At 44.5% G+C, this 23,379-nt stretch overlaps 3 protein-coding genes across 5 annotated transcripts; all 3 read left to right on the plus strand.

Annotated features, from left to right (window-relative positions):
• Positions 1-1,394: 1,394 nt before the first annotated feature.
• Positions 1,395-11,413, plus strand: LOC108027035 (uncharacterized). Of its 2 annotated transcripts, XM_017098232.3 has the most exons (6): positions 1,395-1,815; positions 7,872-8,590; positions 9,457-9,570; positions 9,631-9,792; positions 9,859-10,309; positions 10,747-11,413. In XM_017098232.3, exons 2-6 carry the CDS (start codon positions 7,939-7,941, stop codon positions 10,955-10,957), a joined length of 1,590 nt encoding a protein of 529 aa, XP_016953721.1. In that variant the 5' UTR covers positions 1,395-1,815; positions 7,872-7,938; the 3' UTR covers positions 10,958-11,413. The 2 variants fall into 2 exon arrangements, with proteins under 2 accessions (XP_016953721.1, XP_016953724.1); XM_017098235.3 differs by lacking the exons at positions 1,395-1,815; positions 7,872-8,590 and adding an exon at positions 9,253-9,361.
• Positions 11,414-13,804: 2,391 nt separating this feature from the next.
• Positions 13,805-18,035, plus strand: LOC108027079 (uncharacterized). Of its 2 annotated transcripts, none has more exons than XM_017098294.3 (5): positions 13,805-14,130; positions 16,091-16,436; positions 16,693-16,839; positions 16,993-17,132; positions 17,384-18,035. In XM_017098294.3, exons 2-5 carry the CDS (start codon positions 16,093-16,095, stop codon positions 17,920-17,922), a joined length of 1,170 nt encoding a protein of 389 aa, XP_016953783.1. In that variant the 5' UTR covers positions 13,805-14,130; positions 16,091-16,092; the 3' UTR covers positions 17,923-18,035. The 2 variants fall into 2 exon arrangements, with proteins under 2 accessions (XP_016953783.1, XP_050744592.1); XM_050888635.1 differs by lacking the exon at positions 13,805-14,130 and adding an exon at positions 15,762-15,782.
• Positions 18,036-21,010: 2,975 nt separating this feature from the next.
• Positions 21,011-23,110, plus strand: LOC108027139 (uncharacterized). Its single transcript, XM_017098358.2, has 3 exons — positions 21,011-21,213; positions 21,823-21,998; positions 22,448-23,110. The coding sequence occupies exons 1-3, from the start codon at positions 21,124-21,126 to the stop codon at positions 23,046-23,048; spliced, it is 867 nt and encodes a 288-aa protein (XP_016953847.1). The 5' UTR covers positions 21,011-21,123; the 3' UTR covers positions 23,049-23,110.
• The last annotated feature ends 269 nt before the right edge of the window (positions 23,111-23,379 follow it).

Consider the following 23,379-nt stretch of genomic DNA (forward strand, 5'->3'; position numbering starts at 1 on the left):
TGCAATATTAATTATTTTTAATCGAGTGCAAATTGCGTGGGCAACCTCAATACTTCAAAGTTTAAACGCTTTTGGCGGGGAAAACACAAAGAAACAAATTGTAACAAATTAAATAAAGTTTGCTGCAACTCTTGGCCAAGTCTTTTCCACAGAGGTCCGCACAGCTTCCCTCGTGGGGCAAACAAAATCGAAAGTTCGGCTAAACCAACGACGGACTAAGTGACCGCTTTCCGTTGGTATATGGTGACGCTTATTTTGCGCCATGACTAGACTGTTTTCCAGCGATTCATATTGTTTATATATGCATATTCACATCCCAAGTTGACATGCAATTTCACGGCGTCAAAGTTCGTATTTTTTAATATTTTGTGAGCTGTCCAGAGAGTAGCCATTTTCATTAGCGACTAATTTCCCGTGTGCAAGAAAATGGGTGGCCCACTGATGATGGTAGTACACTGAGAAAATATTTATATATTTTTGGGAAGCTTTGAATTAAAATATGATGGCATAACGTGGAGTTATATTTAAGATTTATTATTTAGGTGAATGATGAGAAGTCCGTCTGCCCGTCTGTATGTCTGTCCGTATGAACGCTGAGATCTCGGAAATTGTAAGAGCTAAAACAGTCAGACCTTTTCTGCGCAGCGCAAGTCTGTTTCAGCGGGGTGCCCCGCCCACTCTAACGCCCACAATCCACGAAAATCTGTAGCGCCTTCAGTTTTTATGATAGAAACAAAATTTTACCTGAAATGTGTTTGTCTCATCAATACCTATCCACTGACATAAAAAAAGTGCCATGCTCACTCTTGCGCCCAAGCTGTCTGCTTAAATCTGTCTGCCGCCCACATCATCATAACATCTACTGAATTAGCCGGTAGGTGGCGCCCTAAAATATGCTTATATATTTCCATTTCCCTTTTGCTCCGTTCAGCTGAGTAACGGGTATCTGATAGTCGAGGCACTCGACTATAGCGTTCTTCCTTGTTTTGTATTAATTCAGTGCACTGCTAACTACCCACTCCTTGAATCTATAAGAATATTTAAAAATAGGTATGTAAACTTAAAGAAAACCTAACTTTTTCGGGTAAGTACTAAAAAACCTTCCACTTACTTAATAAAAAACTACTACTTCTCACTAAGTCGTAGTTTGAAACTTATCGAACGATCCAGGTTTTAAGCTACCGATGACAAAGCGTTCCCCAATTTTTTCCGTGTAGTTGACGGCCTGTCACTGGGCAACCAGCTGATGTCTTCGGCTGTTGGCCCGGCTCAAAGCCTCGCCGAGAGCCGCTCTTCGCAACGTAAGAGCTCTGCCCGCTCACGTAGCGCTACGTAAGGCCCAAACTGGTTGATTGCACCCGCCGTGTGGCTTTCGCCCGGCAGTCCGAATCTTCGCGAGCTGAGCAGCAGATGCAGACGCGCGAGAAGCCGAGAAAAACTAGTTGGCGATCCAGAAAGCCATCGATTAAAATAACTGCCAAATACAACCTATCAGTGGCGTGTGCTGCAGTGGCCAAAGTGGGGCCATTGTTTGGCTGGCAAATACTGGCGATCAGTGGATCAAAGTGCTGTTAAAGTGAAACGAGCGGTGGCAATTGCATTGACAAAGGAAGTGAGTGAACGGGTTTCGGCCAGTATTTTCACCAGGCCTAATCGGAGAGCCGACGCTGAGCGGCAGTGAATGCAATTCCGTTTTCGAAACACAGAAACGAAAGTCTGGCGAAGAAAGTTCTCCTCCGACGAATGCAAAAATCGAGTTACCAACAAACTGAGTGAACCAGAGGCTCCTTGAGGAATTACCCGGACCAGCAGAAGGTAAATTGAGTTGTAATTGATGGCCGCCAGTGAGGGGCCCCATTAATCACCAGCGAGATCCTCAATTCAGTCTTTATTCGCGTCTCGATCCGGACAATTAATGAGCTATCGCCTGTGCTGGGGAGAAGGTTGTTATTGTTGCCACCGACAAGACAATAAAGAAAGCGATTGTTAACATTTCCCTGTCGACACTGTGGCCGCTGCTCAAAGCCATTCATTGGGCTGTCCCTCCGCATTTGTATCTCCGAATCTCAGAGACTCTGAATCTCTGTGTGGGCCAAATACTGGCCGCTAACTTAATAGAAAAGCCCGCAATCTCCGAATTTAATTGTTGAGAGGCGTTACGTAAGCCGGCCAGCTGGCCTACCCCAACTGGCCAAAAGGGAATCATCTGCTCGGCTCGGCCGGCAATCGATGCGTCGCCAAATGTTTAACGATACTTTCTTTTTTCGGCTCACAGCGCGTAAAAATGCGTCGAAGAAAGCCCTCGTCTCAGTCGATCAACTGCAAAATTATGAAAATGATACGAGCGGAGGAGTGAGCCACACAGAGACAAATTATAGCCCTCAACTTGGTATTGCCGATTAAGACGGTTGATACATTTCTTTACTGTTTTAAAAGGCAGGGCAAAGCATTTATGGCACGACTTATTCCTAATCCAAGCTATTCATTTTGTTGATTTAAGATAGCACTATCCCCTTGGGAAAACCCTTAAATATATGTAAAATCGGATGTCACAATAGGATGTCACAAACCTTACCTTAACGTAATAGCTAGGTGCCTACCACAGCATTAACAAACGATAAGAATGGTTTTTAGGATAGGGAACCTAAATACCTCATAAAAGCATCAAAAACTTTTTCCTGTGCCACTATCACTGCTTTTAATCGGCCTGCAGCTCACATACTAATTTCCAGTGAGCCGTGGAATTGTGGTTAGTGGTGCAGCTTAGTGAAACGCGAGTGGGTTGGCAGCTCGGAGGCAGTGGCACATCCTCGTGAGTCATGAGTGTTTTCCCAGATGCGAGCCATCCGCCCGACTCGCACTTTCTCGCTGGCTGGAGAAGCAACTTTCTTGTCGAGAGCACTCATATCATCCGACAGCTGCAGATGCAGACCGCATTCACGCTTATTTTCCATATGGAAGTGCTCTCGCTCCACATCCTCGCAAGATGGCCATGTCAAAGTGGTTTCACAGGCACTTGAGTTCGGCCGGATTGGCTGTGAATTAAGTGTGATTTGAGTAAGTTCACGGAAGGCAGCGATTGCATCATGATTTAATTTGGGCTTACAGCACCGACTTAATGACATAAATAGCCGTCGACTTTCTAAAGCCAGCGATATGGCGGGCAAGCCGCAGTCAAATAGCAGAAACACCACCCAGGTGCTGGGCACGCATGTAAATCACTCAATGCGAGTGGAAACGCCCGTAAAACAATCAGCCCTAATGGCCTGCTAACATCGCGGCCAAATTGGCGGCTAATTGGCGAAAATCAAATTCCACTCGAGGAGCCAGGGGAGACTGCTTTGGCGGGTTACCGGGGCTCTGCTGAAACCGAAAGTCCTACCCCGGAATCGATTAAAGCCGTTTCGGAAAGGTCTGGCCCGAGTTCCTCACGTAGTGGCCATTATTTCGCTTTCGAGTAAGAGCAGCTGAAGTCGAGAAAACAGCTCGTCTAAGCCGTTCAGGATTTGCCTGACAATATTTATCGTGTGTGACTTAATGGTCGGCTGAAAGCTGCCAAAGATTAGAGAGTGACGAGGGTTTCTCGCAGTAAATACACATTCAATCAACTTGGTACTCGGGTTTTCATCGCCTCTGCTTTATGGAAAAGTGAGTAGGAAAAAGGGCAACATATGCATATATGCATATGGTTCGCATTTGATGTGACTCAACGCTGTTATTACTTTTAGCCAGTTTAGCTAAGGACAGAAGACTATTAGAACCACTTTCACTAAAACATGCAACCACTATTCCCGCTCTTTGATGTATAAGTTCAACGTTTTCAACGTTTTTCCCAAACCTACAGAGCCTTGAAAATATCCAATTTAAATTTGTTTAGTTGATAAAAAAGCTCCCGAATAAAACTTTTCGCATGGCTTACATTTATTCCGCCTTGATGACCTTTAACTTATATGGATTATATTGGCCTCCCCTGCAAAGGCTCCCCGTGAAAGAGAAATGGAAAATAGCTGCTCATAGAACCAACTTCGACCCGAAATGCCAACTGCCAGAACGGGCTGACCTTCTCGACCGTAATGCCCCATTTGGCCGACAGAGCCGGGCTTTATCTGTGGGTGAATGCACCTGCCGTCTGAGCAGATGGCCAAGCGGCCTGTCCCGGGTCCATCTCGGCCAACTTGTTCTCGGCCTTTGTGGGACCGAACTTAACTGTTATGTCACACACTAACAGTTACGATGCAGCGCCTTTACGAGCGTTTTGACCGTTAGTGGACGCTGTTTGTCAACAGCTCTTCTGCCCAACTGGTTGTCATCGTCATTGGCAAGTTTTGTGCTGTGGCTCCACGAATTTAAGAGTCGTCGGACGGGCGTGTCGCAAACAATGATTGCCAGCTTATTAGCCCCGTGACCCCAGTTTACAGGGACGGGGCCCGTGGAAATATGGAGCATGTGCGGCCGAGACATCGGTTTCCATTAGATCAGAACTCGGAAACTTTTGTGACTTAATTGGGAAACTTCGCCTCGGATGAGCGCCGCTGCACGGCGCACAGAGCAGTGTGGCAGAAGCAGGGGGCAAAATCTGATTAAACGCCGCCTCTGCGAAAAGTTTGCCTTAACTATATCAGAGCGGAATATCAGAGCATGAAGGTAGACCGAGCACAAACCATATCTTAGTCCCGCCAAAGGGAGGCGGGCGGGCGCAAAGGGTTGGAGTGGGAGTTCTAATTGTAATGTTAAAAACTAATTTGCATGATCCCCTTGCCGCGACCCAAAAGCGTGCACTCTGTGAATAATTAATGCAGCAAAGAGCGTTGGGGCGCACTGAGCTCGAATCGCCTGGCGATACTTTTTGATGAGATATTTAGACAGCCGCACGGGGAGTTCTCACCACAAAGCGCAAACCTATAAATGATGGCCCTAATGGGCAGGCAACGATCCTAATGTTTCCATTAGCAGAGGGTTTGTTAGCTTACTGTCGCCTCTAATCCCCAGATGCATCTTGATGCCCAAACTAAGCGAGCTGAGCGGCTTTCAATTGGACTCACAAAGCCGCACTGCATGCCATGGGAATGTTTTCATTCGAGGAGCGCTGGGGAGAAACAATTTCAGTCCGTCAGCGGGGCTTACCAAGTGTTTCCATTGAATGGGATTCACTGAAGGCGTTCAAAAGTGCAAGCTCAGATGCACATTTTTATTTCGAACATGTCTGTCATGCAGACGTATTACTGTAGACTCAATTCAGTGCTGGTTTAGGTGATTGCTTGTCAATATACCATAGGTAAATGCTTCACACTACATGTTTTACCTAAGAGAATGTAGTGTTAAATTGAACAAAACCTAGAATAGGTTCAAAATAATATGTTACTATATTTACATTAGTTTATTAAATAGTAGAACAACAAAGACTATTAAACTTAAGTGTATTAGGGCGTAGTATTAGGAGGTAAAGATAAAATTGAAGATAAAATATTCGTTGTGCAGAAAATACTTTTGCACTCTCGAGTATTGAAATTAAATTGGATAATTTCTCGTGAGCTGCCTGCTAAGACTACATCCTTGAATTTCAAATTTCCCCTTCGACATCCTGGCCGACTTCGAGTGTCTGGTAATGAAGGCGTTGGTTGAACTTGATAGTCAGCGTAATCGGCGGTTCCATGCAGGATCCAGAGTGGCAGGGCATCCGCCCGGGCTTCCAATCCGGAAACATTAGAGCAGCGCGGGCAATTAGCTGGGTGCATTCTTACCACCTGCCAACACGTGTTTTCCAATTAAGTTCACAGTCGACTGCAGGAGGCAGCCTCTTGAGCTTTGATGGCAGAGCAAACAAATAAGCTGAAAAACAAGAAGTTCGCTGATTCGCTTTGTGCAGCGCCATTGCTGGGTGCAATTTGCGGCTTTGCAGCCAGCAAGCTCGGTTCTGTAATAGTTTTTCGTGTCACTGCCGTGGAAAATCGAAAGTGAAAATGCAACACGAAAATAACGTGATCTGGACTGGAGCCTGAAGCCTGAAGACTGGAGTCGAGGCATGGAGGTAGCGCCGACGCATCCAAAGCGCCCGGGCCGGGTAAACACAAACAAAACAGTGTACGTTTTCACTTTTCCCCAGCGCAGCGCCCCGGACTCCAGGGCCCCAAAGTGGGGAACGTGGACGTGGACGGGCGTGGACGGGCGTGGACGGAATATACTGAGTGGTGTATGCCGAATGGCTTGTCACAAAACGAGTGCGACGAATGGCAAACGCAAATAAAAAGTTGGCGACGTGCTTTGTGTGCCGAGCTGAGGCTGTTTTGGAGGGAGTTGCTGCTGGGCACGAGCCCTCCAATTGAGATGCCCACCAAGTGGGAAACAGCAAATCACTCACATTACCGGCCTGATTACCGCCAGTCGCGAAACAAACAGTTGTTTAAAGTGCACTCCGAAAAACATATTTTGAATTCACTGTGGAGCAGCAGTAATTCCCTGGCTACTTCGCAAAATATATAAATTTAAGGTTAGCTACGGCAATTTATTGGATTATCCTTTCGGAAAATAGGTATCATGTTGCTGTGTATGTAACTACAACGCCTTTGGGGAACGGAACAGCAAAAATGAAATTATATTTTTCAATGCGAAACCCTTGAACGTGTAATCCCCATACAATTATGAATTATAGATGCTGGTACCCTCACATTTTAAAAAATAAAGGTATTTATTTAGTAGGCGCAAACTCGAATTATTAGTGCTGATTAGCCTCTCGCTTCAGCCAAACAAATGGTTTAAAGTGCTTCGCCAAATTAGCTGAAACTCACCCACGAAACGGGTAAATTGTGGAAATAATTTGTGGAAAGGGTAATCATTGTATAAATTGCCTTAACCCGACGGATTATCGTTCAGACTCTGAAGCAAATACTGGAGTAAAATTGACTTAAGGCTAAATTGAACACTTAAACGAATTATATGGGTTGCAATGTATTGTTTTGAAACTAATAAAAATAATAATAATAATATTCAAACTGGGAATTTTATGTATTTTTTTTATCCAATGGAACTGAATTAATATAGTCAAAAGAAAATATATAATTATTTGTATGAGCATATGTGCTAAGAGAAGCAAATATATAAACCAACCAAAAAATTACAAATAAAACTCACTGTTTAATGACAGTACATCAATTTTTTGATATCCTCCGTTCTTATATTTAAATCTTTCTATACCCTTGATTATGAATAATATGATTTCAGTCCGGAGGATAACTTCTTGGACATTTCAATCTAGCCATTTCTAGTCAATCCAGTTTCTAATTGTCAAAATTATACAAAACCGGCTTACTATATTTGTTAAAGTAAAGTAAATCTAAAGGAAGTAAAGCAAGTAAATCAAACATTATTTTCATTTTCAAAAAATAATTTTTTTATTACAGCACTAGCTGTAACTTGTATACCATCCAAAAACATATTCGAAATAAAAAAGGTATGTATATACTTATATATTATTTTGTATATACTTATATATATATACTTATATATTATTACTTATATACTTATATATTATTGAACAAAGAACTGCAACGTTAAAGCTCTTTAAAAAATTCTAACTGCGTTTGCTTTTACTTGCGGGTACATTTTTTACTTGCACTTTTTATTTGGGTGTTAAATGAATGATTTATTTCTGGAGAATAAAAGAGCAATCTTTTGCACTTGTAGTCTCGTTGTACCTTTATCCTTTCAAGGACGCACGTAATGCGCTTATCAGGTTGCGACTTTTTTCGGTTGCCTGTCACGTTCCAAAAAGTTATTTATTCGTGTGCCAACCGCGCTGAGTTCGCGGAAATTGGCCACAACTCCATCGCATCGCAGAGAAGAGCCAATCTCAACAGTGCAATTATTCATTACAGGAACCCGAATAGAATCGCATCGAAGCGACGACCCTGGCATGCGAGTGCACCTGCAAGGCGAAGGATAATGAAAATGGGGAGCCAGGCCACCGAGGGAGCGAAATTAAAAGCAAACAGCCACAGAAAGCGCCGACGCAGTCCGCTGCTGCTCGGAATCATCGTGCTCTGCCAAGTGGCGATGGTATCAGCAGATGTTCCCGACCCGGGAGCCCCCTACAGCCAGCCCCTCACCACAATGGCCGGCCAGCCGCGCAACGACGACACCTTCCGCCCCATCCTGCCCATCGACATCAGTCCGGAGTTCATCTCCCGCAATGTGTTCACCAAGTCGGGGCAGTACAGAGTCTTCCAGCCGGCGGAGAGTGAGAGCGATCTTCGTCTGACGGTGGCCATGAGGCGCAGGAACTTCAAGCATCCCGCGGGTGCACCCAAGGAGGAGGAAGCCCCCAAGAGCGCGCCATTCGGCGCGAGCAACACCTCTGCCTCCATCGAATCCGAGTTAAAGGGTCTAGAGGATCTGCTGGTGGACTATGTGGAGCAGTTCTTCAGCCAGGGAAAGTACGAGCCCACTCCCGGTCTGGTCCTGGCCCTCCAGCAGAACCATTCGCACCCGCAATCTCCGACAGGAAGTCGCTCAGTTCGCAGCATTTTGGAGGACACCAATGTCGCGCTGAATGTCCCAAGGGCTTTCCAAAGTGCCCGGCTGCTATTTTTCAGCGGTAAGTTAACGTTTTACCTACACATAGAAAATACAAAGTAATCTTACCTTAACTTAAGGAACAATGCACTCCAGTATGGTAAAAATGGCTATACATGGCATTACACATGTAACCCCCATATATATTTCAGGGCTAAATGAACTAAGAACGGGACTAAGCCAATATGTGCTGCATTCTGGCTTTAAGTTTTTTTTAGTCCACTTAGTCTTTAAACCTCTTTGGGAAGGGAATTTGTAAAACCACTTGTAGCCATTTTTAGTCCATAATTTATTAAATGAAAGTCAATGAACTATAATCAAAAGGCATTTTTTCTGTGTATAACTATCTTAAATATATGTCCCACCTAAGCTCTCTCTAAAATTTTTAATTAATTCAATGAATTTCTAGTAAAACATATATTTGAATCTTTACTGATGTTTTGTTCACAATAATATCCAAGCAAGCAATAGGCAAGCTACTTAACTGCGCGAAAAGCCAAACAGCCTAGAATAAAACGAATTTTCCCCAAAGGCAACAGTACGCATAACTGATAAACCTTAAAGCCGCAGAAAATTAATCTTATTTTTCCTTAAAACATTTTTTGATTGTACTTTAATTGGTGTAGAAGTCAATAGAAATGTAGACAGCTTTACTTAAATTTTTCCTGGGCTGTTATTGTCAGGTTTAAAGTATCAACGTGACCAAAAATCTAAAGGGAAATCAGACACCAGGAAATGTTGTCAAGAACTTTTTCTAGAGCTCAGCCACATGTGTGCTAGCATAACATCAAAGGTATTGATTCAAGGGCATTTTCTTGGGATTAGGAATACGCACTAAGAGGAGTGATCAGGTGTTTTTCCTAACGATATACCGCATTTCCTTTTTAGGTTTGAAGAAGGTGATGTGGCCCATCTACATGGGCCTGCAGGTTCTGAAGAGCGTGCTCTTCGCCATGTTCCTGCCGACCATCATAAGCAGTGTTAGCCGGCTGATTGGCAAAGGTAACTACTTGAGCTCGGGAAACTCGAATAAATTTAAATGTTTGTATTCTCTGGGGACAGGCATAACTTCCGGCTCTGCTGGCTCGGTGCCGCTCTTCATCCGCCCCATGGAACCGCCGCAGGAACTGGACTTCCGGGACAACAGCATGAACTTCGATGACGACAGCAAGTTTTCCTTGGCCGACGAGGGCAAAACGCCGGCTGGCTACGAGTACAATGCAGGTGGGCTATCTCAAGTAAGGGATTTTGTTTTGATGACACTAATTTCTGGTTTTGCTTACCTTGCAGAGGCTTCCCAGCAGCAGGCGCAGTATGCCCAGGTCAACGGGAACTCGGTGAGTCAGGCCACTCTATCGCGGTACGGAGGGCAGCAGATGATGCAGGACACGTACCTCAGTGCCCTGCAGAGCATTGGAGCCGCCTCCTTCAAGAACTCCCAGAGCATGTCGGGATCCTTCAGTGCCGGAGCAGGAGGAGGTGCGCCCGGAATGACGAAGAAGCCAACGCCGGCGGTGATGAACACCTTCCAGAGCTTCCAGAAGGTGCCCAGCTCCTCGCTGCTGCTGTCCAACTACGACCCCTTCTACAGTCCCCTGCTGTCCCGGCTGGACTCAGTGTTTGCCCAGCTGAAGCTGAATCCGGAGAACGAGGCCTGCCGCGAGAAGCTCATCTGCCTGATGTACGCCAACCCCGCCAAGTATGCTCCGTACAGCAACCTCGTCTCCGCCCAACTGAGCAGGTGAGTCGGCCTTCCGCCCGAAAGCATGCCGCAATTAATCGCAGTTGAATAAGTACAGTGGGGTACCGCCCAGAGGTATACCCACTTGCGAGCTCAATCGGCCTTCACTGTATTTCTATTATAAAATCAATAAGAGTATTGTCAAATATATCCCAGTTTTCCAATAAAGTAGGTGTTTTAACATTACAAAATCCAAATGCTAATGAGAATCGTATCATAACGTATCAGTCTTAGGCTGGACATTAGTTAACAGATTATTCAAGTAATTAAATTTTGCTGTTAGCCAGAAGACGCAGTAGTACAATATTGTGATTTTGGATAGGAAAGGAGAAATAATATCCGTTTGAAAGTTATGTAATATACATTAATTTATCAGCTGCTCAGCCGAGGAAAAGTGGCATTTATATTTATTAATTTCAAACTTTCCACGCTTTAAGGGAACTGAACGAGCTGCGGAAGCCGACGTCCGGCAACCCGGACATCCTGCGGTTCTTCAAGTACATGCGGGCGGCGAAGGACGGCCAGGATGGCATCGACTGCGACGAGTCCTTCGCCAAGTGCAAGGAGCTGAAGGACTTCGAGAACCCGGCCATGCTGTCCACCTACAACGACATCAACAAACTGGTCCAGGCCCGCAAGCTGGCGTAGACGGGGTCGAAAAGTCATTGCTGGGGTCGGGTCACGGATGACAGCGACGCAAAGTTCGTGGGAGTCACGTCAAATCGTCAAAGATCCTTCCGACTGGGTGTAATTATGCAAATCGTGGTTTAGATAGGATAGCCTAGCCATATATAAAAGTTCGTTAGACGGCTGCTGTCAGCGGAGGATGGGGGCGGGTTTGCAGGGGCGGGGCGGGGCTTCATTAAAATGCTGTAAATAGAAAAGTTTGTTTCGTAGTGTAATTAGCGCGAACACCAGTTACTGGAGATGCTGTTATTTTTAGCCATTTAGCTGAATTTCTTTAAGTATTTATTTCTAGCCTACGACTATGTTTAAAATTACCCTCTCTATTTTTAACTATTTATCCTGTTGTTGTTATGCGATTAGTCAGCGAGAGTTGTTCAATGTCCTAAGTAATCAATAAAATTATGTTGTACCACCAAAGCAATGGGTTGAGTTTAAAGGGGTTGTCAACTTTAAGGACATTTGCAGCAATTCCGCTTGATTGAAAGGGGAAAAGGAACACGGCTTCTTGAATGCATTCATGCTTTCAATGGACGACAAGGAGAAACAGCTTGTGACGACAAGAGCTTGGAACGCCTTTCCAGTTTCATTGCAAATATTTGCATTACACAGAAATCTCTCCATGGCATCGAGAAACAAGAAACTTAGTTATAGGCAAACATGTGTTTAAGTGCCAGGCTTGTACTTGTATCAAAAAGGAAAGCGAGAGCGTTCATTTAATGTGATGAAATTTTAAAACAATAGCTTAAATTGTCTTATATACCATAAACTGAATAAATTATTTTACATGAAATGCTATTTTTTATTAAAGCTAAGATATTTCCTCATATTTAACCTATTTGCAAATGTCAGAGGAGAATAAACATTAATCATTTGCTTATGTGAAATATGTAGATTTGCTCTTTTTTAATTTTATTCCACTCCATTGGATACGAAATTTTTTGATTCCTGTTATCCCTTCATTAGCATATTAAGCCATTGATTTTCTCATTGTGAAATTTTCTTTTGTTTAAAAATATTCTGGTGTAAGCTTTCATACAGACAGCATACAGATTAAAATTATTATTTTGGTAACCGTAGCATTTTAAATGCGATTATGCCTTAATCCGCAGCTTATATAAATTTGAAGGCGATGAATAAAAACATGTAGTCTCTGTTTAGAAAGAAAAATAATCTTCATGATAAAAAATCTTCAGTTTTACCTATTCATTAAAATTGTTTGATTTATTAATTTTAACTTGTACATTGCTGTAAACTAGAACCATTTATTATTTGACACAAAACAGGTACTCACCAAATATATGGAAAATAAATTTTTTTTACTAATCATTACTTTCTTGTAGTTTTTATCTAACATACTGGTTGAAAACGTTAAAAGTATATGATCCTTCACAAATTGATAATATATTTAATTTCGGTAGTTACTAACCAGGTAGTTTTGCAAAATAGGTTGACTGTCTTTAAATTATTAGGGTCGAGTGCCGGCTATCATTTCTCGCACCAAAAAAGCCCCGTCTCGGGAGCTTACTCTGAGAGGGACTTAGACTGCCTGCTATTTTTGGCACGATAAAATGACAGCTTGTTTTAGGAAGCCCACTAATAAAACGTTCCAATTTTCAACTGCTAATGCTATAATCAAAGCAAGCAAGTATTAACACTGTACAGCTAAATTTTGTCACTAATAGCACTCTGTCATTGTTTCTCGTTCAGATAAATTGAAGGAGTCGAGAAAATCGATTTGCTTTTACGACCACTTTACCTTGTCTATACCTTTTTTGACAGATAGCTATCAGGGACTCTAAAAAACGGCCCTAAGAGATCAAAACAAACTATACTAAAATGTCTCTAAATCCAACAGCAAACATTGTGGCTTTTATTAAGCATCTCCAAAAAAAATAGTTTGAAGGGCTTTGAAAGAGAGTATGTTCTATTGGAAAGTCCATCAATTCGAACTATTTTCGAAATTTACGAAAAATGGTTATCGGTTTATTTATTTAGGCGGAAAAACAGCTGTGAACGGTTGTGTACACATTTTTGTGGAAGCCAAGTACCTCCACGCATTTGATTTAGCTCACTTGTTTTGGTTTATCCCCCTGCCGCGTGGTTCTGGTGCATTCGTGCTATTTGCATTTGATGAATTTCCCCCCGCCCAAGTCCCCCAAAGGACTGCCCAAGTAGATGATTCAATTACGCGGCTGGGGAACATGTCCGGCACAATGGAGCGTCCTCGACCGCAGGACCGCCCCCGGCCCTGCCCACCGGCCACGTCCCCGGCCCTGCCCACCGGCCACGCCACTCGGGCTGACGGAAGCAATTTCCGCCGGCGGGCTTCTGTTTGCGGGCTCGTTGGCAGTTCGTGCCTCCGCTGACCGGCGAAAATCGGGAAATCGTGCGAGTGTGGCAACTGGAAAACCCACAGTAATGCTGCCTGTTGTTTTGATTTTTGTGGCAGCCAGATGGGGGAATTTCCCAGTTGCCCCACAATCGCCACCGCAGGAAATTGCAGAGAATGCAAAAACCAGATGCAGGTTGGTTCACATTTCGCCCTGACTTTAAACGTGGGCGTTTCCAAAAACCCGTTTGCAGTAAAAGTAATAATGGTCTGTGAGGCAAGAGGCCAAAAATTGCATAATCTGGCGGCTGTGACGTACGTTTTCCCGGAATGAGTCACTTCGGCAGTTTGTTGGCTCTTTAAATCAAACTCGAATTAAAGCCAAGGCCTCGACGTGCGCCACAATAATTTTGGGATTTTCTCAAGGCACACGAACGCTCAGCCCAGCCGGACGCGAAACAGCAGGCACAGGTACAGGTCGTTGTCTCTCACCCACGGATCCAAAGTGCGGCTCGGCGGATCGATCGTATCACAACCCACCGCAAGTGCGAGCGTGTTGAGATCTGCCTCTTAGCCATCATCGTTGTGGGCCAAAAGCGACGACAGCGTCTGGGCCATTGTCTCATGTTGACTTTGCTGGCGACTCCTCCTCTCGCCACTTCTCGCGTTTCATATAAAATCTTTGCCGGCCAGCAGCCACGGCACAGTCGCTTTTGGCCAGCAGAAAGGCAGAGTCGCTTGGAAAAAGCGTTAAGGATACACAACACCAACAACCACCTCAGGCGATTATAGGAAACAGCAAAAGGTAAACAGCGGAAAAAACCTATAAAAATAACGTACAATCGAGTGAAGTGAAGTGAAATGAACTGCGAGAAATTGTGTAATAACCAAATGAAATGGATGTGGGAAACGCGAATATTGCCAATTTAAGCGAACATTCGGCTGTGGCCAAAAGGGGCTATTATGATTTTATTGAAAGTTGCGAGTTCGATATTTCCGAAAACTGTAAAGTAATTATTGAGTTTGGTGAAATGATTTACGGAACTAAGGCAGTTTTCAACGTGAACATATTCAGAATCATATTTCATACCCACCCAACTAGTTACTCAATTTATAAATTTTATGGTAATACCTTCGTAAATAATGTTCTTAATATTTTCAAATTAATCTGTTAATTGCTAAAATTTATATGTTTTACCGGATGCAGACTTATTTATTAATTTTAATACAGTAAAACAACTAAAACATAAACAATTTGCATAGGTGTAAAAAGTAATGTTGCCCTTTTTTTACGCCAAATGTATACAAACATGGTGAGCGGTTCAAGGGTGCCCATAAATTTCTGTATCTTTCAACCCGATAAAGCCATCATTTCTATTTATCGCCACTGTAATTTCGTAATACCGACCATCACCAGGCCGCATTTCATTGACCTTCAGCGGCGAATGCAAATGGAAAAGCAAAACAAAGAGCCAAACAAACGCGACACAGTGACCAAAACTTGTTTTTAGTTTCGAAACCCCGTGCGATGACCATTGACTGGCCAAAATTCGCTATGAATCATTAATCTATTCAGCAATCCATAAATCTTCCGCACCCATCCCATTACAAGCCCACATAAATATCCGGAATTTATTGTCTGCTTTCGGGCGCTCGAGTTGTAGTTGCCATAAACTTTCCACTTTCCCGCAAAGTGTATTCTTCGCTGCATACCGTTTGGCGCAGCAAAAACTTTTCCTGGACATTGAACTTCTGTAAAGATGGTGGTTCCTATGAGTTTGGCCAAACCACAGGCGGATTGCCACACAATCGTCGTGCTGATGAGTCCCAATCCGGGCTTGGCCCAAATAGGAGCCTAACGAAAGTAAAAGCAACTGCCCGAAAAAGTCCCTCGAGCATGTCGAACTTTTCGCGTGCGATTTCAGCTGGCACCAATCTTAATACAATGGCTATAAACCCATATTCGAACTGGAAGTCTCCATACAAAAGTTGAACCACTCTAAATCTGACTTAAATAGAAATTTGGATTGACAAACTTTTTTGCTATTAGGGTTTTAATATGGCTTGATTGTATATTAATTTATTAATATTTTTAAGACCATTAAAAGACTAGAAATCCCTCGTTTGTAGATCCCTTTTAAACCACTCAGCTCCAGTCTTCGACCCACTGTAGATACTTCGAATTAAACACGCTTTATTGCATTTCTGACTGACCGCACTTGGCCAACCTTTTTAAAGCACATTAGGCCCGCTGTTTATGCGCCTTAGCACGGGATTCAATTACGGGCATTTGCCGCCCCATTGCCGCCAAGGGGTTAAGCCGGCAAACCGGTCCGCCTGCATTTCACTTCAAGCCCAGCTTCTTTTGTGCGTTTACTGTATTTTTGGGTGCAGAAAGCTCGCCCGAGAAATTTGAGCAAACTCGAGTTAGCAGTAAGCACTGAAGAGCAAGGAGTGGTAAGATGTGGCCTAAGTTGACTTGAAAGCGAGAGTTATTACGTGTGAGCGGCTAATTGCACAGTGTGCCAATGGGGCCTCCGAGCCATCCGAAAAGTGTGTCAGTTTTAAGTGGAGAGCCAATCCGTTAAGCCAATAAGCAGTTGCCAAAAAAGTGGCTTACACACAAGAGGTTTTTTGACATCGCGTGACAGAGCCAAAGAGGCTGGAATAATCGGGTGATTGGGAGAAAACTTTAGCGAGTCGAACGAAAATTGTGCCAGTCTTTTCGCCCGTGTCTAAGCCACTTCGTCTTCTCCCGCTTACAGCCATGGCACTGAGAGCGCTCGTCTTACTGGCCTTCATCAGCTTGGTGGCCGGCGAAGGTCTCCGGCTCCCCGACCAGCAGTCGTCCAGCAACATCCAGCAAGTCTACGCGCCGCAGCCGCCGGTCCAGCAGATCCAGCAGCCCCAGCAGATCCCACAGCAGCCGCAGCCGGGAGTCGGCGAGGAGCGGGGCAGGTCCTCCCTGCTGAGCATCTTCGGGTTGGGTGTCGACAACGATCCCTACTTGGCCAGGACCAACAGCAACTGCCTCGGCGGCGACCTCTCCGAGTGCTTCAAGACCCAGGCCCTCAACACCTTCGACGAGATCTTCTTCAAGGACCAGTACAAGTAAGCATTCGAATTAAAGTGCTTAGAGGTCTCACATAATCGTTTATCAGAGACACATGTCATAATATGCACACATGAAAGGCTGATTTCCTGTCAATAACAACAACGGATAACGTAGTTGTATATACAGTAAAACACACGAAGATAAAATCATCAAGCGAAATGAGCTCTACTTGCGCATCTTCCCTAGACTCATTTTTCATTCCCGCTCACCATTGCACGAGGAAATTAATCAAGCTATCCCTTTAATTTCCAGGCTCTCCGACTTCGCCCGCGTGGTGCGCCTGCCGGAAACCCAACAGAGGTCCTTGGCCCAGGAGCCCTTCGAGTACTCCGAGGAGCCACGTGGCGATGACGACTCATGGAATCAGCTGCTGAAGTACGGACTCAGAAGGGCCGAACGGTAAGCTGCCACAATTAGCCAAATGACTGCGGCTCGTGCCGGATGCAAATTAATTTGGGTCCACAAGTTGGCCCGGCTTTTGCATAAAATATGAGATTTTTATGAAAATGTAAATGCGCGTTTCTTAACACGTACCCCGCTTCTTTTGTTCAGCTTCATCAAGTCCACGGCTCTGGAGCTCGAGTGGCCCGAGGAACTCACCGAGGCTGGGCGCTACGAGGCCCGTTTCATCGGCAACGACATTGACGGCGAGCTGGACCTCATCGACGATGGACAGCGGGCTGGACACTTCTGTAAGTCTAAAATATTATTTATTCTCGGCTGAACAAAAGCAACTTGAAGTTGAGGGATGCTACGGAAATGCAAATGGGCTAGAGACGTCTGTCCTTTTGATATCATTGCTGCTTGCCGGTTTTATGAGGAAGTACTTTTAAATCCGCCGTTGAATTCAAAACTTCAAGTTGAACAAGAGTGCAAATCGAATTTAAAGCATTCTTTTTACAAAGTTGAGAAGCAATACTAAATGGTTTTGTATTATTTCCAGCCCGCAAGAAGCTGAAGAAGATGATCATCCCCCTGCTGCTGGTGCTGAAGATCTTCAAGCTGAAGCTGCTGCTCTTCCTGCCCTTCATCCTGGGAATCGCCGGCCTCAAGAAGATCCTTGGCCTGGCTGCCATCATCCTGCCCGGTCTGTTTGCCTACTTCAAGCTGTGCCGTCCGCCAGGCGGCGTGGGAGGAGGCTTCGGCGGAGGACTGTCCGGCCTGTTCGGCGGCAAGAACACCTTCCCCGAATACAATCCCCAGGGAGTGGGTGCTGCCACTTACTACCACCACCACGAGCACTTCGAGGGCGGCCACGGAGGACCCTCCGGTGCCCCAGGACCCTACTACCGGCCCGAGCCCAGCTTCGCCAAGCCCTACACCGACTACTACAGCAAGAGCTACCAGGGTCAGCAGGTGCAGGGCCAGCAGGTCGCCGGCAACTCCGTCAGCTTCGGGGATCCCCAGGAGGCGGCATACAACGGCTACTACGGACGCAACTCCGGCAAGGACATCGCCGCCGAGCAGCCCCAGAAGAGCTAGCTTCGAGGACCCTGAACACCACCACGTTGTTATTTATTCGGCCTCCGGCCATGTTGCATTCCTATAAGAATATTTATTACGCTAATTGTAAATAAAACAAAGTTTTGAACGGACACCAATTAATTTCGAGCTGGAAAGGAAGGAAACCATAGTGGCCGCCGGCCGAGGGGGGAGGCTGGGGCTGTTTCCAATTAATGGCAAAAATTTCACTACAAAATGCTTCTCCAAATTCTGCACTTGCTCTGCTTTTGCTCACACTGGAGCCGATACAAATAAAATGCAGCTTTTAATTAAGGCAATGAAATGCCAAGGCGAGAAACTGAGGAAAAGTGGACTGGCGTGTTTTTTGGTTTTGCTTTTCTGAGCGAGGGTTGCCATAGAGCTCGGAAAATGGCAATAAATCATCTGTGGCACTGGGGCCAGAGCTATAGATCTCCTTTCTTATTAATTTATTTTAGCTGCTGTAAAATCGATACCTATATATATTTCTTGTGTGGAAGCTGAGCCAAGGAAATCTGCAGTCCTTTTAGGCAACTATGAAACCATTTACTTAGTGTTCATTTGACAGCCGTTAAAAGAAAAACCATAAACTTTGTAGAGTGGTTATGGCCCAAAATAAATGAATAATTAAACATTACAAGGTAACGGATTGTCAACGAAATAAAAAAATTAATGTACATCTTTCAATTAAAAATCAAATCTTGCAATGACTTTTCGTTTTAAGAACGTGAAGTGATGCCTAACATTTGTGTTCAAATTGATTAAAAAGCCATCATTGATAGTTTCCCTTCCCTCGAACAACTCAAACTTCCTCCGTTTGGCATGGCCAACTTCAAAGTCAATGCCAAAACCAAAGCGGTGATATTGGTAGCTGGGTAGCCAAGTAGCCTGTGTCTGGCGTTGTCAACGCCGATGGAGGAGTCGACTGGCCTGGACCACATTTTCCAAAAGAAAGCGCGGCAGCCGCTTCCACTGGGCTGCCAGGCGGCTTATTTAGATTGAGAAATTGTTATGACTCCAGCCAGGGGCCACTTGGGCAGTCACACGGAGAAAAAGCTAAGGATCCAAATTCAAACTTAGATTTTATTGTAGTACATAGATGTTCTATAGGAAAGCATCAGCTTGTCTTAGTGATATTACAAGTAAAGCAAAATTGTATTCAATTCAGCTATCTAAAGATGATGACCCCAATTTGATACACGCCTTTGAAGAATATTTTTGCATCAAAAGTGGCTTCGTGGCTTTTATTAATTTTTTTTTAAATTCCATACGATTAACAGAAAGCTTTTTTAAGTTAAAGTGTTTTTTCTTGAAACCAAACTATTTATGATGATAATAGTTAGACAAGCCATAGAAATAAGGAACATTTAACCATGACCATCTCTCTATTTAATAAACTTAAAAATTTCATTACCTTACTCCCAGTTCCATAAAGCTCTCTTAAAAACCAATATCGCCTCATCGCGGAGCATTTTTGGTAGTAACTATTTGTTTCTCCCCGTGCACTCGCTGCCTCAAGTGGCCTGGGCGGACGCAGTTGGCTTTTGGTGTGGCTGATTTGGGAGCTGCGATCGGAGGAGTCAAGTGGTTTATGGACAGATCGACTAGCGGTTTCTGCGACATGAGCACCACAGCACACCACTTTCGAGGCCGGGCGTCCCACTTTAGTGGCTCTCTGTCCAGCCGGCTACCCTACTTCGGTCGATCGGTGGAAATTCTGTGGAAACTCGAGCGGCTCTTGCGGCTGGCCGCCAATTTTCGGTGTGTGCAATAACTTTTGGTCTTGGCGGGGAAATTGATTGAATTTCCTCGGTAAATGGCCAGCGGACGCACAACCTGTTGGGCCGTCACGCCCCCGGGCCACGGCTGAATCCGTAATAAATGCAATAAATTACACCTGCTCTTAATCTGTTCCGGCTAAAAGCAAAAGGCCGGGAAAATGCAACTCGCGTGCGGTGAATGCGGGCCCTTCGTCCCAGGCCCTCGGCGGTGGAAAGAACACGAGTTTTCACCGCACCTCCACGGTTGATTGCCGCAATGGGGGGTCGGAGAACTTATTGCATTGTTCACAGAAGTTTACTACAAGATTAACTTTAAAATGCAATGTGCTATTTCAAAACTTACTTACAAAGTGAGAAAGTTAAGCCAACAGAAAAGAGAACTGAAAGAAGAATTGTTTTTCTGTAGGGACGGCAATATCCATAGTAGATAAAATGAATAATTAATTTTTTTATTGTTTAATTCTAGCTAATTTTAAACAAATAATTTGGTACTTTTGCACAAAAAGGAACATAACTTAAGAAATAATTTTTTTATTTTATTTTTTGGATCAATAGCCTAGCTTTTACTGTGATCCCAAGTTCCCTCTTAGGTGCGCCCCTGGCTTCAAGTGGTCCGTGGAATGAAGAGCCTTTGACTAATTGGAGCAACTGAAAAGTTTTCAGGTTTGCATGCGTGTTGTCAATGGCAGTATGTATGGCTATGTCAAGTTTTCGCTGCTAATTTCCCCACCCATTCCGCTTTCCACACCCCTTGCGGCTGAGGCTGTGTGGGAAAATTGGCCTCTTTGTTGTTGGGAATTAGGTCTGTTGTTTACTTTCGACTGACTTTGTTTTTATTAACGACCCACGCTGCAAAGACAACAAAGGCAGAGAAGAACTTGTCGCCGGGGAAAACATAAACAAAGTCATGGGTGGCAGAATCCGGTGGCAGTTTGGCAAGACAAGGCCGTAAGAAGAGGCTCCGAAACTGGCCAAACGACTGGGTCTGCGGCCAAGGAGCTGTAGCTGGAGCTGGTCTTTTTGGCGACCAGTTCCAGGTGCAAAATCAACATCGAGTGCCTGCAAAAACAAGCGCCGGCGTCGCAACCTGCGCCGACTGCGGCAGAGACCTGTATTGTGTTTGCGGCGCTTTTGGCCGCTTTTCATATAAAATCGAATTCACTGGCGGAAAATTCGCATTAGGTTTTCTTTCAAGGCGACGATGTCAACAGCAAGAGCGTAGCACTTCCAGCACAGCGAAGACGCGGGCGTTTGTGAGAGTGTGTGTGTTTTTTGAGAGCCGAAGGATAAGGCCAGGATATACCGAAATACGTGTGTGAGACACCCAGTCGAGTGAGACCCAGGGAAAGAAATACCCACGAACAGTTGTTTAGCCGGAAAACTGGTCAATCGCTTAGATAGCCGGAAACTGTGACCCACGATGCAAGCATTCAAGGTCTGCGCGCTCCTGGCTTTCTTCCTCGTCCTCGTTTCCGCCCGCGGCAGCAAAAGGCGGGATGGCACCGTTACGGTAAGGAAACGGCCTGGAAAGTCCGGAAAAGTTGCAAAGTGGGTGATAGAGCGAGCATTAATTGCCCCTGACAGCGATATCTTTCGGCCAACGGAACAACGAAGCCAGTGACCTTTGTTTTGGCTGTCCGAATTTATTGCCTTATCTAAAAGTTCATCGCCAGTGCCGCCAGAGAAAGAGCTCAGGGATTAAAATCCATGTTGGGGTGAACGTTTACCCTGGATAAAAGGGACATCCTAATGGCATTTTCCACGTCCGCATTAAGGGTCGACCTCAGGATAATTCAAGGACTTATGATAAGAAGTTATAGGAGTTAAAATAATTTATTTACTGGCTCATCACCATATAAATTAAAACAAACACAAAACAAAAAGTTTGGAATTATTTTTCGATACTTTGCAAACGTTTTAGCAAAACAGAAAGATTGCATTTTTTGCTTCCCTTGTTTAATCAATTTTCAAACAGAATAATTCTTGTTGTTGGTCACCTTCTTTACTACATTTAAGATAAATATTAAAAAAATATTATTTTTTAACCGGTGTTAGTTTCAGAGAAGTGTTAGTTTATATCTAGTTCAAATGTTTTTAAATAAATGTGTTTACTTTTTAGATAACGGAAAGTGAGCGACGAAATATTGAGGACTTTCTATTGGCCAAGCTTAAGCAGAACTGCAGGCAGGAGGACGATCGCGCCTGTAGGATGATCAAGATGTCTATTGTTATGAATCACCTCTACCTGAACACTCGCCTTGACCTTGGCGACCGTGTCAAGGTCACGGAAAACTGGTGAGTGATAAAAATGTTGCCAGTATCAAATATATAATACAGGTAAAAGGAAAATACACCGACATGGGAGAATTGTTTTTTAAGAAAGACTTTACAAATATTAATTAAAATTAATTTTGTATAATTTGTAGCTCAAGGCCACAGTAGGTATAGCTCCAATTAAATAAAGGTATTTGAAACTTTTCCCTACCTGAGAATAAATAAATAAATAAAAATGTTGTATGATTTAAATCATTTTATTTTAAGCTTACATTTATATTGATGAACTGAATAATATTTTTTGTAAGATTTAACTTAAAACTAATGGTCTGCAAAGCTAAATATCTTTAAATCAGAATCAAAAGATTTGTTGTCCTGTTAAGGCACTGCTTTTTATGGCTTTAATTTTGATCCCTTAAATATACCCCTATCCTCATACTCTCCTTTGCCATTCAATGGTATCCCCGCAGGAACATCTCGATGGTGCCTGACGACCCGGAGGTGAACCAGCTGCTGTCCCGGTCCATGGGCTCCGACGAAGAGACCTTCGCCCTGCTGATGGCCAACAAGCTGTGGAAGTTCATCCGGTCGCGCTCGCTGCGCTACAAGTTCTCGGAGAACGCGGACTTTGTGATGAACAGCGACCCAGAGGGCAGTCTGAATGTGGGCGTGTCCGTGCGCCCCCTGGAGGCGCTGCAGGAGGGGCGTGGCAAGATGAAGAACATGGGACCGCTGCTGATGATGATGGCGGCCAAGACGGGAATGGTGGGGGCCCTCCTGCTCAAGGGACTCTTCCTGCTGGCCGGAAAGGCCCTGATTGTCTCGAAGATCGCCCTGCTGCTGGCGGTCATTATTTCGCTGAAAAAGCTGCTCTCCAGCAAGAAGACCATCGTGGAGGTGCCCTCGCACCACGACAGCTACAGTTCGGGCTGGTCGAGGGCCTTCGACGGGTTCGTGGAGGGCCTGGTGGACGTGCCCGCCGACGTTTTGGCCAAGGAGGTGCAGCACCAGCAGGAGCAGGCCCAAAACCTAGCCTACAGCGGCCAGCAGCCGGGGAAAGTGGCGCAATAAAGCTAGTTGTAACTAACTTGTTATTTATGTCATTAGATCAGGAATGAACTAAATTGGGTTTTCTCTAACACTTTCCTGTTGGCTTGGGGAAACTCCGCTCACACTCTCCTATCTCTCTCTGGATCTCTATTGAACTACTTTCCCTACTTTCCACTAGAATTACTGTCTAGGTCTCTCTCTCTAATTAGCTCTTTGCATCTCTTTGCCGTTCTCTCGCTTACTTTCACTTTTCAGTTTTCTCAATGATGCTCATTCTCTCATTTGTAATTTATTTAATTTACACTTACACTTAATTTATTTATTTATTAATATTTATTGCATAAATAAAACG

The sequence above is a fragment of the Drosophila biarmipes genome, chromosome 3R, assembly GCF_025231255.1.
Source record: "Drosophila biarmipes strain raj3 chromosome 3R, RU_DBia_V1.1, whole genome shotgun sequence".
Lineage (NCBI taxonomy): Eukaryota > Metazoa > Arthropoda > Insecta > Diptera > Drosophilidae > Drosophila > Drosophila biarmipes.

What these genes read in the sequence shown, in the direction of transcription:
- LOC108027035 (XM_017098232.3), top strand. Translation starts at nt 7,939, where the DNA reads ATGAAAATGGGGAGCCAGGCCACCGAGGGAGCGAAATTAAAAGCAAAC. An exon ending in CCGGCTGCTATTTTTCAGCG is followed by an intron (nt 8,591 to 9,456) that starts GTAAGTTAACGT and finishes TTTCCTTTTTAG; the next exon opens with GTTTGAAGAAGGTGATGTGG. An exon ending in GTCTCCGCCCAACTGAGCAG is followed by an intron (nt 10,310 to 10,746) that starts GTGAGTCGGCCT and finishes CCACGCTTTAAG; the next exon opens with GGAACTGAACGAGCTGCGGA.
- LOC108027079 (XM_017098294.3), top strand. Translation starts at nt 16,093, where the DNA reads ATGGCACTGAGAGCGCTCGTCTTACTGGCCTTCATCAGCTTGGTGGCC. An exon ending in TTCTTCAAGGACCAGTACAA is followed by an intron (nt 16,437 to 16,692) that starts GTAAGCATTCGA and finishes TTTAATTTCCAG; the next exon opens with GCTCTCCGACTTCGCCCGCG. An exon ending in ACAGCGGGCTGGACACTTCT is followed by an intron (nt 17,133 to 17,383) that starts GTAAGTCTAAAA and finishes TATTATTTCCAG; the next exon opens with CCCGCAAGAAGCTGAAGAAG.
- LOC108027139 (XM_017098358.2), top strand. Translation starts at nt 21,124, where the DNA reads ATGCAAGCATTCAAGGTCTGCGCGCTCCTGGCTTTCTTCCTCGTCCTC. An exon ending in GGCGGGATGGCACCGTTACG is followed by an intron (nt 21,214 to 21,822) that starts GTAAGGAAACGG and finishes TTTACTTTTTAG; the next exon opens with ATAACGGAAAGTGAGCGACG. An exon ending in GTCAAGGTCACGGAAAACTG is followed by an intron (nt 21,999 to 22,447) that starts GTGAGTGATAAA and finishes GTATCCCCGCAG; the next exon opens with GAACATCTCGATGGTGCCTG.